Source organism: Centropristis striata, chromosome 5, assembly GCF_030273125.1.
Source record: "Centropristis striata isolate RG_2023a ecotype Rhode Island chromosome 5, C.striata_1.0, whole genome shotgun sequence".
In the NCBI taxonomy this organism is placed as follows: domain Eukaryota; kingdom Metazoa; phylum Chordata; class Actinopteri; order Perciformes; family Serranidae; genus Centropristis; species Centropristis striata.
Genome location: NC_081521.1, coordinates 16,201,567 through 16,215,432, shown reverse-complemented (window position 1 = coordinate 16,215,432; position 13,866 = coordinate 16,201,567). Strand labels below are relative to the sequence as shown.

The 13,866-nt window shown below is 38.0% G+C and overlaps 1 protein-coding gene across 1 annotated transcript in view; it reads right to left on the bottom strand.

Moving 5' to 3' along the window:
* Positions 1–10,099, bottom strand: part of LOC131971647 (PDZ domain-containing protein 4-like) — a 68,973-nt gene extending 58,874 nt beyond the window's left edge. The window contains exon 1 of the mRNA XM_059333180.1: positions 6,500–10,099. Within this exon, the coding sequence (XP_059189163.1) occupies positions 6,500–6,559 (60 nt within the window). The 5' untranslated portion in view covers positions 6,560–10,099. The remainder of the gene's footprint in view (positions 1–6,499) is intronic.
* Between the last annotated feature and the right edge of the window lie 3,767 nt (positions 10,100–13,866).

The window sequence follows — 13,866 nt, the reverse complement described above, 5'->3', positions numbered from 1 at the left end:
ACCGATAAATCTGATGAGAAGCTGATTTATAGAGAAAAGTAAAATTAATCTGCGGTGTAAAATAAAACCCTGCGTGTGTGTGAGTCTGTTGCCTGCTGGGCAGTTTCACTTTTGTGCAACAATTCATGCAAAATGTTGCATTTATATAATAAAAGACAAATGTTTTGAGTCCCAGCAGCTTGTCTACATGAAGTCCAGTGACTGAAGTTTCTTTCCATTATTGAAAATAAATTAATACCTTCAACTGTAAAATATGAACATTATAATAATAATTATATTTTTAGCTTTGAATAACATATCCTATTATTTTTTAAAGCCCCTTAAGGATATATATATATATGTGTGATATATTGAATTTAAATCAGTTTACATCCTCTCCTGCATTTGTTGGAAGGTAAAAAGATAAAATATTACAAGTTTTTGCAGTAACAATGTTCGTATAACTAAAAAGAAGAAATACTTTGTAAACTTTTGCCTGTCCTTCACAGCAAAAATATTAAAGGTAATTAGAATAAATATTAACTGATTGTTGTTGTTTTTCAGGCCTGTAGTGTCTGCAGCTCCTTTTTAATAATAATAATAATAATAATAATAATAATACATTTAATTTGTATTGCTCAAAGACACACAAAACAGCCACAACAACTAAATACAGTAGAAGAAATGAGAGAAGACAACAACAACAATAACCAAGATAAAGGAGAACAGGGAGCTGAAAGAGAACAGGTTTAAAGGAAGTGAATTGAATGAAAAAGGTGATTTTAATTAGGCGACATTTCTTTCTCAATATAACTCCAACGACCTCCAGTAATATGTAGGGCAGCTGCTTTAATCAGATCTTATGATCTGAGGATAAAAATTGGTCCTCGGTGAGAATAAAGTGTGTGTGTGTGTGTGTGAGAGAGAGAGAGAGAGAGAGAGAGAGAGAGAGAGAGAGAGAGAGAGAGAGAGAGCGAGGAGAAATGTAATATAGGCGCGTGTGTGTGTGTGTGTGTTTGAGTGTGTGTGTGTTGGGGGTTGCCTTTAACTCCCTGATAACTCCGATCAATCAGGACACAACAGCCATATAATGACTGTGAATCCCGTGTGTGTGTGTGTGTGTGTGTGTGTGTGTGTGTGTGTTTCTCCCTAGGTGACCTAGTGAAGATGGTAATGATGTCTAACAATCAACGACCAAAACCTCAGAGGAGGTGTGTGTGTGTTGTGGTTCTTCACATATTGTACATATTGAAGTCATGTTTGCAGCCTCTCCTGTCCTGTCCTCTCCTCTCTGCTCTGTGTAAACAGCCTCTCCTGCTCTCTCCTCTCTGCTCTGTGTAAACAGCCTCTCCTGCTCTCTCTTATCTGCTCTGTGTAAACAGCCTCTCCTGTCCTCTCCTCTCTGCTGTGTAAACAGCCTCTCCTGTCCTCTCTTCTCTGCTCTGTGTAAACAGCCTCTCCTGTCCTCTCCTTCCTGCTCTGTGTGAACAGCCTCTCCTGTCCTCTCCTCTCTGCTCTGTGTAAACAGATTTTCAGTGAATATTTGTCACGTGACCGTTGGTCTCAGCAGAATCAATCATGTCTTCACAGTGTCTCTGAGGAGCAGAATTTAATGTTTTTAACAGGATCTGGTTAGTGCAAACACTTTATTTTAAATGACACATGTAGAATAAAGAGAGTATGACAAAGATATCAACATTTTTAGCTTTGTTTTCGTCACTTTTTAGAAAGCAAACGTTTGTAACTGATGATCCGTTCACAGACTGTCAGAAAGTTTCTTTCTATGATAAATGGAGTATTTTTGGACATTTTCATGCACATCTCTGCCCTGTTTGATTGAGGGAACAAAATGAGTAACTGTGTTGTGTTCATCGATTTGTAAAAGAGAGCTGTATGAACTGTGTGTATGAGAAGAAGAGAATTAAAGTATTCATGTGTAACAGAGTGAATCTGCTGTATATAAATATACATGAGAGTGAGTTTAAAGCTCTCCTCCTACTGAGAGCTTAAAGTGATCGAGTCTCTCCTGAAACACAAACTGTTGTAGCAGAGAAAGAAATGTGTGATACCACAAAGATGATTTAGCTTTATTTAAATCATATGTATTTGCCTTAATGGCGGTTGTTTGTTCTGAACAGTCTGCAGGTGTCCTGGAGATAAAAGGACATGAAAGAGATTTCTGTATGAGAGTAGCTCAGGCCTGCAGCTCCTACATAAACATTTTCTGACACGCTGAGCAGTTTTAGCCTGTTTGAAAAGTCAAACTGGGCTGCAGTAACCAATGTAAGGTTTCTTCTAACAATAAACTGAGTGGATTTATTCAGAACGAGTTGATCTTCCTGCTTTTTTTTTTACATCGGCAACCAGCTTAACATTTTCAGCACCATGGACAGCTCTTCATTTTACAGGAATCGTGTAGTCAAACTACAGCCTAAAACTGAATTCAGAACGATGGACAGCTCTTTATTTTACAGTTTAATCAAACTACAGCTGAAAAACTGAATTCAGCACCATGGACAACTCTGTGCGCTGCTATATGTATCAGACTGTGGTTTAAAAGCAGGATTCAGCATCATGGACAGGATCACAGGGACCTTCGCTGAGATCAGAATACATATTTTACTATAGAATATACTCAAGCATACTCCGAAATAAATGTAGTGTTTCTTATAACAATGCACTGAGTGGATTTATTCCGAACAAGTTGATCTTCCTGCTTTTTTACAGCAGCACCCAGCTTAACATCTATAGCACCATGGACAACTCTTCTTTTTTTTTTACAGTGAAGTCAAACGACAGCTGAAAAACTGAATTCACCACCATGGGCAGCTCTTTATTTTACAGTGATAGTGTAGTCAAACTACAGCTGAAAAACTGAAATCTTCACCATCGACAGCTCTTTATGTTACAGTAACAGTGAAGTCAAACTACAGCTAAAAACCAAATTCAGCATAATGGACAATCCTTTATTTTTTAGTGTAATCAAACTATAGATTAAAAACTGAATTCAGCACCATGGACAGGTCTTTATTTTACAGTAATACAAATTCAGCTGTTTCTGTTTTGGAATGCTCATACTTCCATGCATTTATGTGAATCCAATCCACTTCATAAAATAATTTTCTCATTCTATGCTGTTAGAACACATTTTTTTAGATTAATCTGTATACTGTATACACACTTACATTTATTTTACCATGAATTCAATCATTTCTTGGCTTGGCCTTTGGATAAATAAAGTACAACAGTTATATCAGTAGTAAAATATAAGTGCCAACTCTGATCATACACTTCTACTGAGTATGCATCAGTATATTCAGTATGTTTTCTGATCTCAGCAAAGGTCCCTGTGATGCTGTGCATGGTGCTGAATCCTGCTTTTGAACCATAGTCTTACTGCATTGTTATTGTAGTGTACTGGGCTGTCCATGGCGCTGAATTCAGTTCTTTAACAGAATTTTCCCTTGGGGATGAATAAAGTAATTTTGATTTTTGATTTGATTTTGATTGTAATAGTGTAGTCAAATACAGCTGAATTCAGCACCATGGACAACTCTTTATTATACAGTGACAGTGAAGTCAGACTACAGCTGGAAAACTGAATTCAGCACCATGGACAGCGCTTTATTTTACAGTAATAGTGTAATCAATCTACAGCTAAAGATCTGAATTCAGCTCCATGGACAGCCCCGTACGCTACAATAACAATGCATCAGACTATGGTTCAAAATCAGGATTTAGCACCATGGACAGCATCACAGGGACCTTTGCTGAGATCTGAAAACATACTGAATATACTGAAGCATTCTCTACTCAGTAGTAGTGTATGATCAGAATTGGCACATATTTTACTACTGATGTAACTGTTGTACTTTATTTATCCAAAAGCCAAGCCAAAGAATTGATTGAATTAATGGTAAAATAAATGTAAATGTGTGTAAATAGTATACAGATTAATCTAAAAAAAAAAAAAAAAAGTGTTCTAACAGCAAAGAATGAGACATGGAAGCATGAGCATCTCCCACACACACATACACACACACACACACACAAGGCAGAGCAGTGGTTTCTGTCCTCTGACTTTCAGCCTCCAGTCGACAAAAAAACCCCAGTAGAATAACATGATGACCTTTACAGAAAGTAACTAGACCAACTTACAGTGATGAATGGTGCCTATATCTCTCTCTCTCTCACACACGCACACGCACACGCACACACACACACACACACACACACACACACACACACACAACCTTCATTCTCCAAAACAGAAGCAGCTGAATTTGCATTCACTTACTCCTCCCTTACAGACAGCAGCATGTTGTTTTTGTCTAAATCTTGTTATTGTTCCTTTCTCTTATAAATTGTTTATTGGTTTTTAGTGGCAAAGAATATTAGAATATCTGTACTGAGTAATTGAACAATAACCTCAGAAATATTAGCGATGACTTGGCGTCAGTTTTGGCTACAAGGCTGATTTTACTTCCCTTTTGTGACTTCAACTCTCTGAACACCAACGAGACGTTTCAGTTTCAGACATTTTCCTCTCTTTGTCCTTGTATTTCACTGCAATATATAAAGTCTATATAAATCTATAAGTCAGCATAAATCAGCATAAATTTAAGTATTGTCATGTTTCCAGCCTTTCCTGTCCTCTCCTCTCTGCTCTGTGTAAACAGCATCTCCTGTCCTCTCCTCTCTGCTCTGTGTAAACAGCATCTCCTGTCCTCTCCTCTCTGCTCTGTGTAAACAGCCTCTCCTGTCCTCTCCTGTCTGCTCTGTGTAAACAGATTTTCAGTGAATATTTGTCGCGTGACCGTTGGTCTCTGCAGAATCAATCATGTCTTCACAGTTTCTCTGAGGAGCAGAATTTAATGTTTTTGACAGGATCTGGTTAGTGCAAACGCTTTATTTTAAATTACACATGTAGAATAAAAAGATTCTGACACGAATATCAACATTTTAAGCTTCATTCATTTTAAACTTTAGTAACCGATGATCCGTTCACAGACTGTTGGAAAGTTCAAACTCTGACAATAAAGCCTGTTTTTACAGTTTCTTCTTATGATAAATGATGTATTTTTGGACATTTTCAAACCAGCCTGCCTATTAATATTGATTGCAAATGAAAGAAAGCAGAAGCTGTTTTAAGAACTCTCCATGTGTTGAAACATCTGAGATTTGGGAGCTGTTTGCAGAGTTGACTGGCTGCTGTTAAAGCAAGAAACAGTCAAAGTTTTCTTGCTGCGGGCTGATGAAGTCCTCCGGGACCTGAACACTGTGTGGTTAATTCTGAACCCTTAGGTCAAATATAATGTGAACCAGCATTGGCCTGAGGCATTACATATATTATTATAATGGAAAAGATCATCAGTTGCAGCCCTTCATATGTCATTATGAAGCTTTGACTTCGCACATATCAGAGCACCCTTGAACACACCAACAACTTTGAAGTGGTGTCACATCAAACATTCATTAAAACAACATTTTTTAGAAAAGAAAATATAGATAACTACATGTTGAGTGTGGAAGTCTATCTGAAAGGAGAGAAATGTTTGGAGGCAGTATGAAGTGCTTGCTTGTAGAATATAACTTTGAGACAAAGTGCTGTTTTTTTAAGTTTGGTGACTTTTAATGAAAACGAATTAACTATGTTTACATGCACACAATCATCTGATTTATTTATCTGATTTCAGGTGTTTCTGTGCACTTCAGTAATGAGATTACTGACAAACCTGCTTTAAATGTTTCAGTCACATTAGTTGGATTTCTTTCCAATGCACCCAGTGCTGGAATAAGTAATCAGATTACTTACTTTTGTACTTTTACTTCAGTATGTTTTGAATTCAGGACTTTTAGTTTGAGTGGAGTCATTTCACAGTGTGGTCTCAGTACTTGTAGTATCAGCATCAGTAAAAGTACTTGTTGTGTTTATTATTATAATTATTATTGATGCAGTTATGTAAGCAGCATTTTATTGTTTATGTAGGGCTAATTTCTAACTACTTAATATACTGTTATGAGGCTTAATAAAAAATGAAAAAAATCATGTTTTCATGTTAAATCTGACCTGAAAGTAACTAAAGCAGTCAGCTCAATGTAACGGAGTAAAAAGTACAATATTGACCTCTAAAATTAGTAAAAGTATAAAGTTACATAAAGAGGAAATACTGAAGTAATGTACAAGTAGCTGGAAACTGCAGTTAAGTCCAGTAAATACAAAAAAAGTATCTGAATCAATATGTACTTAAAGTATCAAAACTAAAAGTTCTCGTTTTGCATGTTTTATTCAGAAACATCCATAATCATTTTTCAATTAGGCCTAATCATGTTTTTTTTTGTTAAATCTGACCTTAAAGTAACTAAAGCTGTCAGCTAAATATAGTGGAGTCGAAGTACATAAAATGGAAATAGTCAAACGTGTACTTAAGTACAGTACTTGAGTAAATGTATTTAGTTACATTTCACAGAAAACTGAGACGAACGAACGTTGGTGCTCAGTGACTCTCTGCTGTCTTACCTGGAACATGATCCTGTACTGCTCCTCCGGACGCTTCACCACACACATGTTGCAGCCCATGATGCAGTCTGTGTCTCCGCTTTCTTCTTTTAATCTCCGTGTCTTCTGTCCTCTGTCTCTGCAGGTCCCTCACCGAGCGTTTTGATAATCCAGCCCGTCCTCTGACCTCCACCCTCCAGATCTGACGTCCTCAGGTGGGTCTGTTCTTTCCTCTGTTCAACCCTTTAAAAAGCTGATTTCACACCAGGTTTTTTAGGCAAAATGAAGTGTCGACGTAGCTCCTTTATGTAGGAAGAGTCATGCTTAATATTAACTGTAAATCCTCTGAAAAATCAGCTCATTTAGACGTTCCTGTCAGATTTGGACGTCCAGGATTATCTGTGCAGCGTCAGTGATTCTTCTAAAAGTGAATTTTAGCGTTTTATTGCAAATATGCACCAAAGTGAGCTGGTGTAGGTTCCTCAGAAAAAGACAATGTCCCACAAAAAATGAATCCACTTTGTCTCAAAATCCCCCAAATGTGCTTCATTTAGTTCATTAAAATCTCTGCGTAGAAAAGTCTCACTTGTGATAAAAACCCAGCTGGGAGTGGAGCTGAGTTCACTTCCTGTCAGCGTGCAGACAGAAGGGAGGCCCACCTCTGTGTTTCTGAACGAGGGAACAATGATGAGAGGAGGAGGAGGACATCGTTCAGCCTCTTTCTCTTGTTTTCTCCTCGCAGTAAACAGCTTTTATCTGCCGTCCCGCGGGCAGCGAGGAGGCGAGATGCTGCGTCTTTTCATCACGGTGAAAAATTAATTTTTATTCATGTGCGGCAGATTGTTTCAGCCCTGCAGGGGAGGGGGAGTGAGAGGGGGGAGAATTTGTGCTCAAATTGTTGAAATGTAGAAATAAATTCCTGCTCCTGCTGAAGGAGGGATGAAGCAGGAGGAGGAGGTCTCTGGAGAGGTGGAAGGTGTGTTTGATTAAGTTCCACCAACACGGTTCACACTGACCTTTCTGTGTGCAGTGTGTGTAAGTGTGTGTTTACACTAACACACACATCATGAAGTTGTTTTGAAGTCCAAAGGATTGGACGGTTTGTTGGAAGTTTGCAGCAAAAGAAAGAAGATTTTATCACCAAACTTAACCTTTTAGTTTCTTAGTTTTATATGCATTCGGTAAGTGATGGATAAAACCAAATAAATCCACTTTTTGGTGCTTTTAAAATGTCTCCCTGCATAGTGCAGCTCAGATGGCCAAACAAAATTTAATTAATGAAAGAAAAGTGTAAAATCTTTGTGCTCTCGCCTTCTGTTTCCACTAAAAGTGACACCTTCTCAGTCCCTTGCTCAGTCAGTGCAGGAAATCTGAGTTTTTATTATTTCTATTTGAGTTGTTAAATGATTCCTGCAAATTCCTGCAAAATGCAAGTAAAATATAAACAGTTTGTTGTTCTTCCTCAGTGTGTATAAATCAGGTTAAATCTTAAATAAACCAACTGTGGTGTTTTTTATTCTAACGCTCTGATGTCTCACAAATCTGTACAAAACGCTTCAGCGTGACATGTCGTCAGCCAGATGTTTAGTTTCTGTCTCCTGAGGTTTGTTTGAGCCGCAGTGGAAATGAGGCCACTGACGATTAATAAGACATGAAGAAGAAGAAAGACTTCCAGTAGTTTTCTCTTCAGCTTAATAATTCATCTGAACATCAGCGAGTGATTAAAACCACTTTCTTTCTCCAAAAACTGACATGAGGAGATCCACAGCAAACCCATTCTCATCTGAAATATCAAATATGAGTAACAGAGAAGTCTCAACAGTTAGATTTATGGATCAGGAGACGCTCTGAGCATTATCACTGATTTAAAGTAAAATATTCAAATATTGAGTCGCCTCAATAACTGATTGAACAGATCAATGTTAGTAATAACTTCCTGCTCTGCTTTAAAGACCCTGAACTGATAATAAAGATGAATAAAATGGTTTATTAAACCAGTGTAAACGGTGTGTACTTGTGTTATTATTGTTAGTGTTGGTTTGTGCTTTGATTTATACAAAGAGTCTTTGAAATCATATGAAATCATATAAAAACGCACCTTTCAGCACCTGAATATTTCTGTAATAATTTAAGCAGCTGGTGTTCACTGCACAGACATATCTACCTCACAAAGACATCAACTGATTGAAGATTTGTCATCATTTGTGCTTGAATTGTGGTTTTATAATCAACCTGCTCATCTATTAAATCCTGAGCCAACAGAGACATAAGAAGAGTTTGTGCTTTGTGTTTCTGACAAAATGTTTATTAAATATTAGCACCTGGATGTCTGCTCATTAGAAACAGACTTGTTGTGCTGTTTGGGCTCTCTGTGTCTCTGGAGAAGTTTCAGTTGCTTTAGTTTTTTAATTTAACCCCCCAAAAAATCCTCACAGTTCCTGGTGTGTTTCTTTAAAAAGTGTAGAAAGTTGCAAATTAGGTTTTGTGCTTTCAGATTTATGTTGGTAGATGCAACATTCAGCTTGAATAAACGTGTTGTTTCTGCTTTCATACGTTGATTTGACTTTATATCTCAGTAGTAAAGAATCTGGCTTTTATTTCCAGCTTGTTTTCTGGAACCTCAGAATTCTCTTTATTACTTTTGGACAATTTTTCCTTCTTATCAACCGCTGTGCTTATTTGTCTTGTCTTATTTTTGACATTTGAAACCTCAGAGGTTTTTCTTGTTGCTTTAAAGATAAACTCTGAGCTGGTGTTCATCTGATATTCAGCTATTGTCTGACAGGCTGTGCTGAATTCACTGTCATAGCCGACCTGGATGATGAAATCACTTTTAACTGGTAATGCTGCGGCTCTGCAGAGCTCACAGGCTCCCCGGGCCGCCCACAGACTGTCGTTCAGACGGACCGAGCCTGCAGATCGATGACAGACAGACACTATGGCTGTATCACCTGCTGCTGCTGCTGTCACTGAACATGACTTATCTGCTTTATGAGTCTTCTCTGCCTCTGTGCAGCTGCTATCTGTCATCAACACCTGCTTCACAAAGCTCGATCCTTGTCCTGTCAGAGCTCGCTGCAGGGGGCCGGATGTAAACTGTGCATGCAGAGAAAAGAGGAAAGATATTCAACAAATGTGTTCAAAGAAAAACTGCAAAATGAGACGGAGAGAAACCGAAAACTCCCTGAAAATCTCTTTTCTTTAAGCAGTAGAGGTCAAATTAAAGACACGTCTTGCAGCTTGTTGGATCATATTTACAGACCAAAATTCTGGTGTGTTTGAATTGTTAGTCTCCTCTTCTTAATATCTTGTTGGCCAGGACTCAGAAACTGCTGCTCCCTCAGAGGATATCTCAGGTTATTTGCTCAAACTTTATCAGCTCAGTTGATTTTCTCGTCGTTCTCGCTTTCACATTGAATTCCGAGTCTCTACATCCTTTGCTGAAGAGAATTTTTTTTTTAATCCAGGAAGCTCGAATCCCCTGAAATCCTCCTTCAGGACTGATAATCCACAAAGGTGAAGCCTGCTTAGTTTCAGCAAACTTCAGCGTGAAAGCGTGGCCCTCCACCTGCCATCAAGCTCTTTACTCTCCATGTAATTCCACCAGAATCCTCCTGCTGCCGGAGCGAAGGCCCGCTGGTGTTTTCTGAGAAGAGCTGGCTCCTCTCACCCTCCCTTCATCCCTCCGTCTCCTCTGCTGCTCCGCCGTCTCTCCACAAAGGTTAAATCCGGCTTAGTTTCGCTTCTGGACACACAGACACAGAACAGAGGGGTTCTTACTGCTCTTACACACTGATTGGATGAAGGACATGAACACACACAGGCTTGTTAGTTTTGGCAGATTTTCTCTCTTCCTGCTCAGAATTTCAATGTTTTCCGTCACCTCTCTACAGAAAGGAAGAAGTTTAACACTCAGACTCCATTTCACAACTGAGAATTTGTTGTCAGGCAACTAGAATTTCTTGGCTTTTACTCAGATTCAGATTTTTCACTCCAGCTGCAGTTTGTTAGTGATGATGATCCTAAAAACATAAAATCACTGAATCACTTCTCTATCACTTGTCTAGTCAAAGAGGTGAACATTTTCTGTTCTTCAGTTAGTTCAATCATTTAAGCACCTTTCAGCAAATTCTGATACATTTTTCAGTCATTCTTTTGTGATTCAGAGGGTTGTTCTTGTACTTTAAGACATTTCTACTCTTTGATAAAATGACTCAAATAAAAGAAAATTCCTTTTTATTTGAACTAGTTTGCAACAGATTATTGGTCTCTTTTGAACCATAAAATCAGAAAAAAATGTATAAACAGATTTTTAAATTAAGCAAAGATTTTGATAATGATCAGGGTTACTTTTGTTCATTTTATGTTAAAAAAAAATGCAAAAAGGACAAACATGACCTATTTCTCGTGTCCAGTTGCGACGATTTGCTTTATGAAAGTAAATAAAATATTATTGAGTTTTGGACTGTCAACCAACTGGAAACATCATCGTGAATTTTGATGGCAAATTTGACTTTTGTCTGTCATTTTGTTGGACTAAATGATAAATAATATAAATAAATAAATATAAATTCACCAAGTAAATAATCTGCGATAATGAGTAATGAGTGAAAATTGTAAGTTGCAGCCCAAATATGTTTTTTACATAAATTAAACTGATCATTAGAAACTAGTTAAAATGTTCTCATTGCAGTGGCACATTTTTTAAACATTTTTTAAAAAAAAATCTTTAAATTACAGATAAAAAATGATCAGATAAGAAGCAGATTTTGTTGCACTACACCTCTAAAAGTAGAAAATAAACTCTTCCGGTCTCGTCGGCTTCCTGTTGCTGCTTTAAACAGAAATCAGCTGCAGTGATTCGATTTTAAATCTCTACCAAAGAACCCCAAGTTGCACCTTTCCAGATGTTTTAGGAACCATCCACTCTGTGATTTCCCCGGGGGAATCAGCCTCCTCCTCCTCCAACAGAAGGCGATCCTCGTCTGGGCTAAGCTTCCTCGCCGGCGTCCCTCCTCCTCCTCCTCCTCCTCTGCTCCTCTGCTTTCCTGCAGTATAACGACACAGATCCAGTGTTTCCTGCCGGTCTGAGCTGTGTCCTGGCTCTCACATACGTGTGATGTGATGGAGGAAGGATCAGGAATTAGCTCAGAGATCTGCAGCTCTCTGCTCGCCGCTCTGCTCTCTCTTCTTCTGCAGCATCCTCCCGGTGCTGGAACAACAGCAGCCGCCGCGGCACCACAGCGAGCCAATAACCTGCAGCCGGCAATTAATTTTCCTCTCCGCGATGGCTTCCCCTCCTCCTCCTCTTCCTCCTCCTCCTTCTCCCTCCCACCTGCTCTGAATCCCTGCTCGTCCCCTCCCCTCCTCCTTCCCTCCTGCTCTCTCTCTTCTTATTGTTCTGTACCTGTTCATTCATCTCTCTGACACTCAAACGTTCCCCAGCTTTCACACGTGTAAGCATGTTTCTGTGTCTTCTTCACGACTCGACACGCAGCCAGTAGAACGTTCTAAACGATCCACTGCTGTCAGTTCTTTAACCGGTTCCTCCTCCTGCAGAGGAAGGTGAACATGTCATCATCAAGTGAGGCAAAAAACCTGCAGAAGTGTGTGCATGAGTTTATTCTGCGTGCAGTCGACCTCCAGCAGTGCACTCGTTGAGTTGAAGCTTTTAGTCATTTCTCACGTTTAGTTATTTAGTTCTCATCAGTTAGTTCAATCATTTAAGCACCTTTCACCAATTCTGATCAATTTTTCAGTCTTTCTTTTGTGATTCAGAGGGTTGTTTAAGTAGTTTTAGACATTTTTACTCTTACATAAAATTACTCAAATAAAAGAAAGATCCCTTTTTATTTGAACAGTTGTGCAACAGATTATTGGTCTCGTTTGCATCATAACATCAGAAACAACTGATTTTTGAGTTAAGCAAAGATTTTGATAATGATCCGGGTTTTTTGTTCATTTCATTTATATTTTTTGGCAGACATCAACATCAAAGGTCAGTAAAAATTTAAATCTTTATTTCATTTCTCTTTTTTTGCCCAAACCAGTCAGTAGTGATGGATGTTTCTGTTCTGCAAAAAAACAAATATTACCGTTAACTAACAGTAAACAAACTTAAGTTATTTAACAGATAATTTCTCAAAAATACAGATAATATACAGTTAATATCTGTAAAAAAAAATATATATATAGGCTATCTGTAGAATAACAGTGAGTGTTTGCCAGTCTTATTAACATTTATGTTTAAATAAAAAAATTTACTGTAAGAAAACAGAGTTAATTTTATTTAAGTTTAATTTAATTTTTAACACTGTTAAAATAATAATTGTTTACTTTTGTTGCATTTGCACTTAATGTAGGAAAAACAAGAAAAAGCCATAGACTGTATAAAATGGAAAAAAACATGTAAAATAATACAGTACATTTTTGGAAAATGTATATTTATTTTTTACAGTGTAATACCTAAAGCTCTGTGGCCCGTGTGTTGCCTTATCTTTCCTGTAGCGCCACCTACAGGCCAGAGTTTCTACTAAATCCCCTGAAACATGGACTTCTTGTCCTACTCTCCAGAGGATGAACCATCAGACGTTAATGAGCCTCTGCTCTGGTGAAAAGATAAATCATCAGTTTGTTGTTTGAGTATTTATTTTAATGACCTCAGGGCGTTTTTTTTTTAATCAGCTGCATATTTGAGTTAAAAGCCGTGGAAACCAAATATTGTGAAGCTTTGAGGCATTAACGTCTCTAATTATCTTTTATTTTGTGATCTCTCTCTCTCTCTCTCTCTCTCTGTTACCTGAACCACCTCCTTGTCTGTGAATGCCACATTATCACACATATTACAAAGAGTCTCTCTCTCTGTGTGTGTGTGTGTGTGTGTGTGTGTGTGTGTGTGTGTGTGTGTGTGTTTTCCAAACCAATCTGTCTCCTGATAAATGAACTCTGCTGACATTTAGGATGTGAAATATATGAATTGAATTGAATTTAATTTAATCCTCCCTGTGTAACACACACACGCAAAAACAAACATATTCATTAATTATTGACACATTAACATACATTAACACTGTGTTTTTTTTATAACAAATGCCTTGTGTGTGTGTGTGTGTGTGTGTGCTCTGATCTTATTATGGAGCTACAACAGGAAATATTGATCTTTAATGAAGCCGATCAGACGGGACACGGCAGGAAGCGTCCTGCTGCTGTTGCTAGGCAACTGAAGAAATAGCTGCTGTCCGTCACGAAGTATAAAACTAACAGAGTCAGAGAAATTTAAACGTTAAGATTATCATTGTGCAAATGGCCTTCAATATAACAATTTTCTCCTGATTTGTCCGTCAGAAAAATTACGTTTTGTGTCAGAATGTTCAGAAGATGTGTCCTGT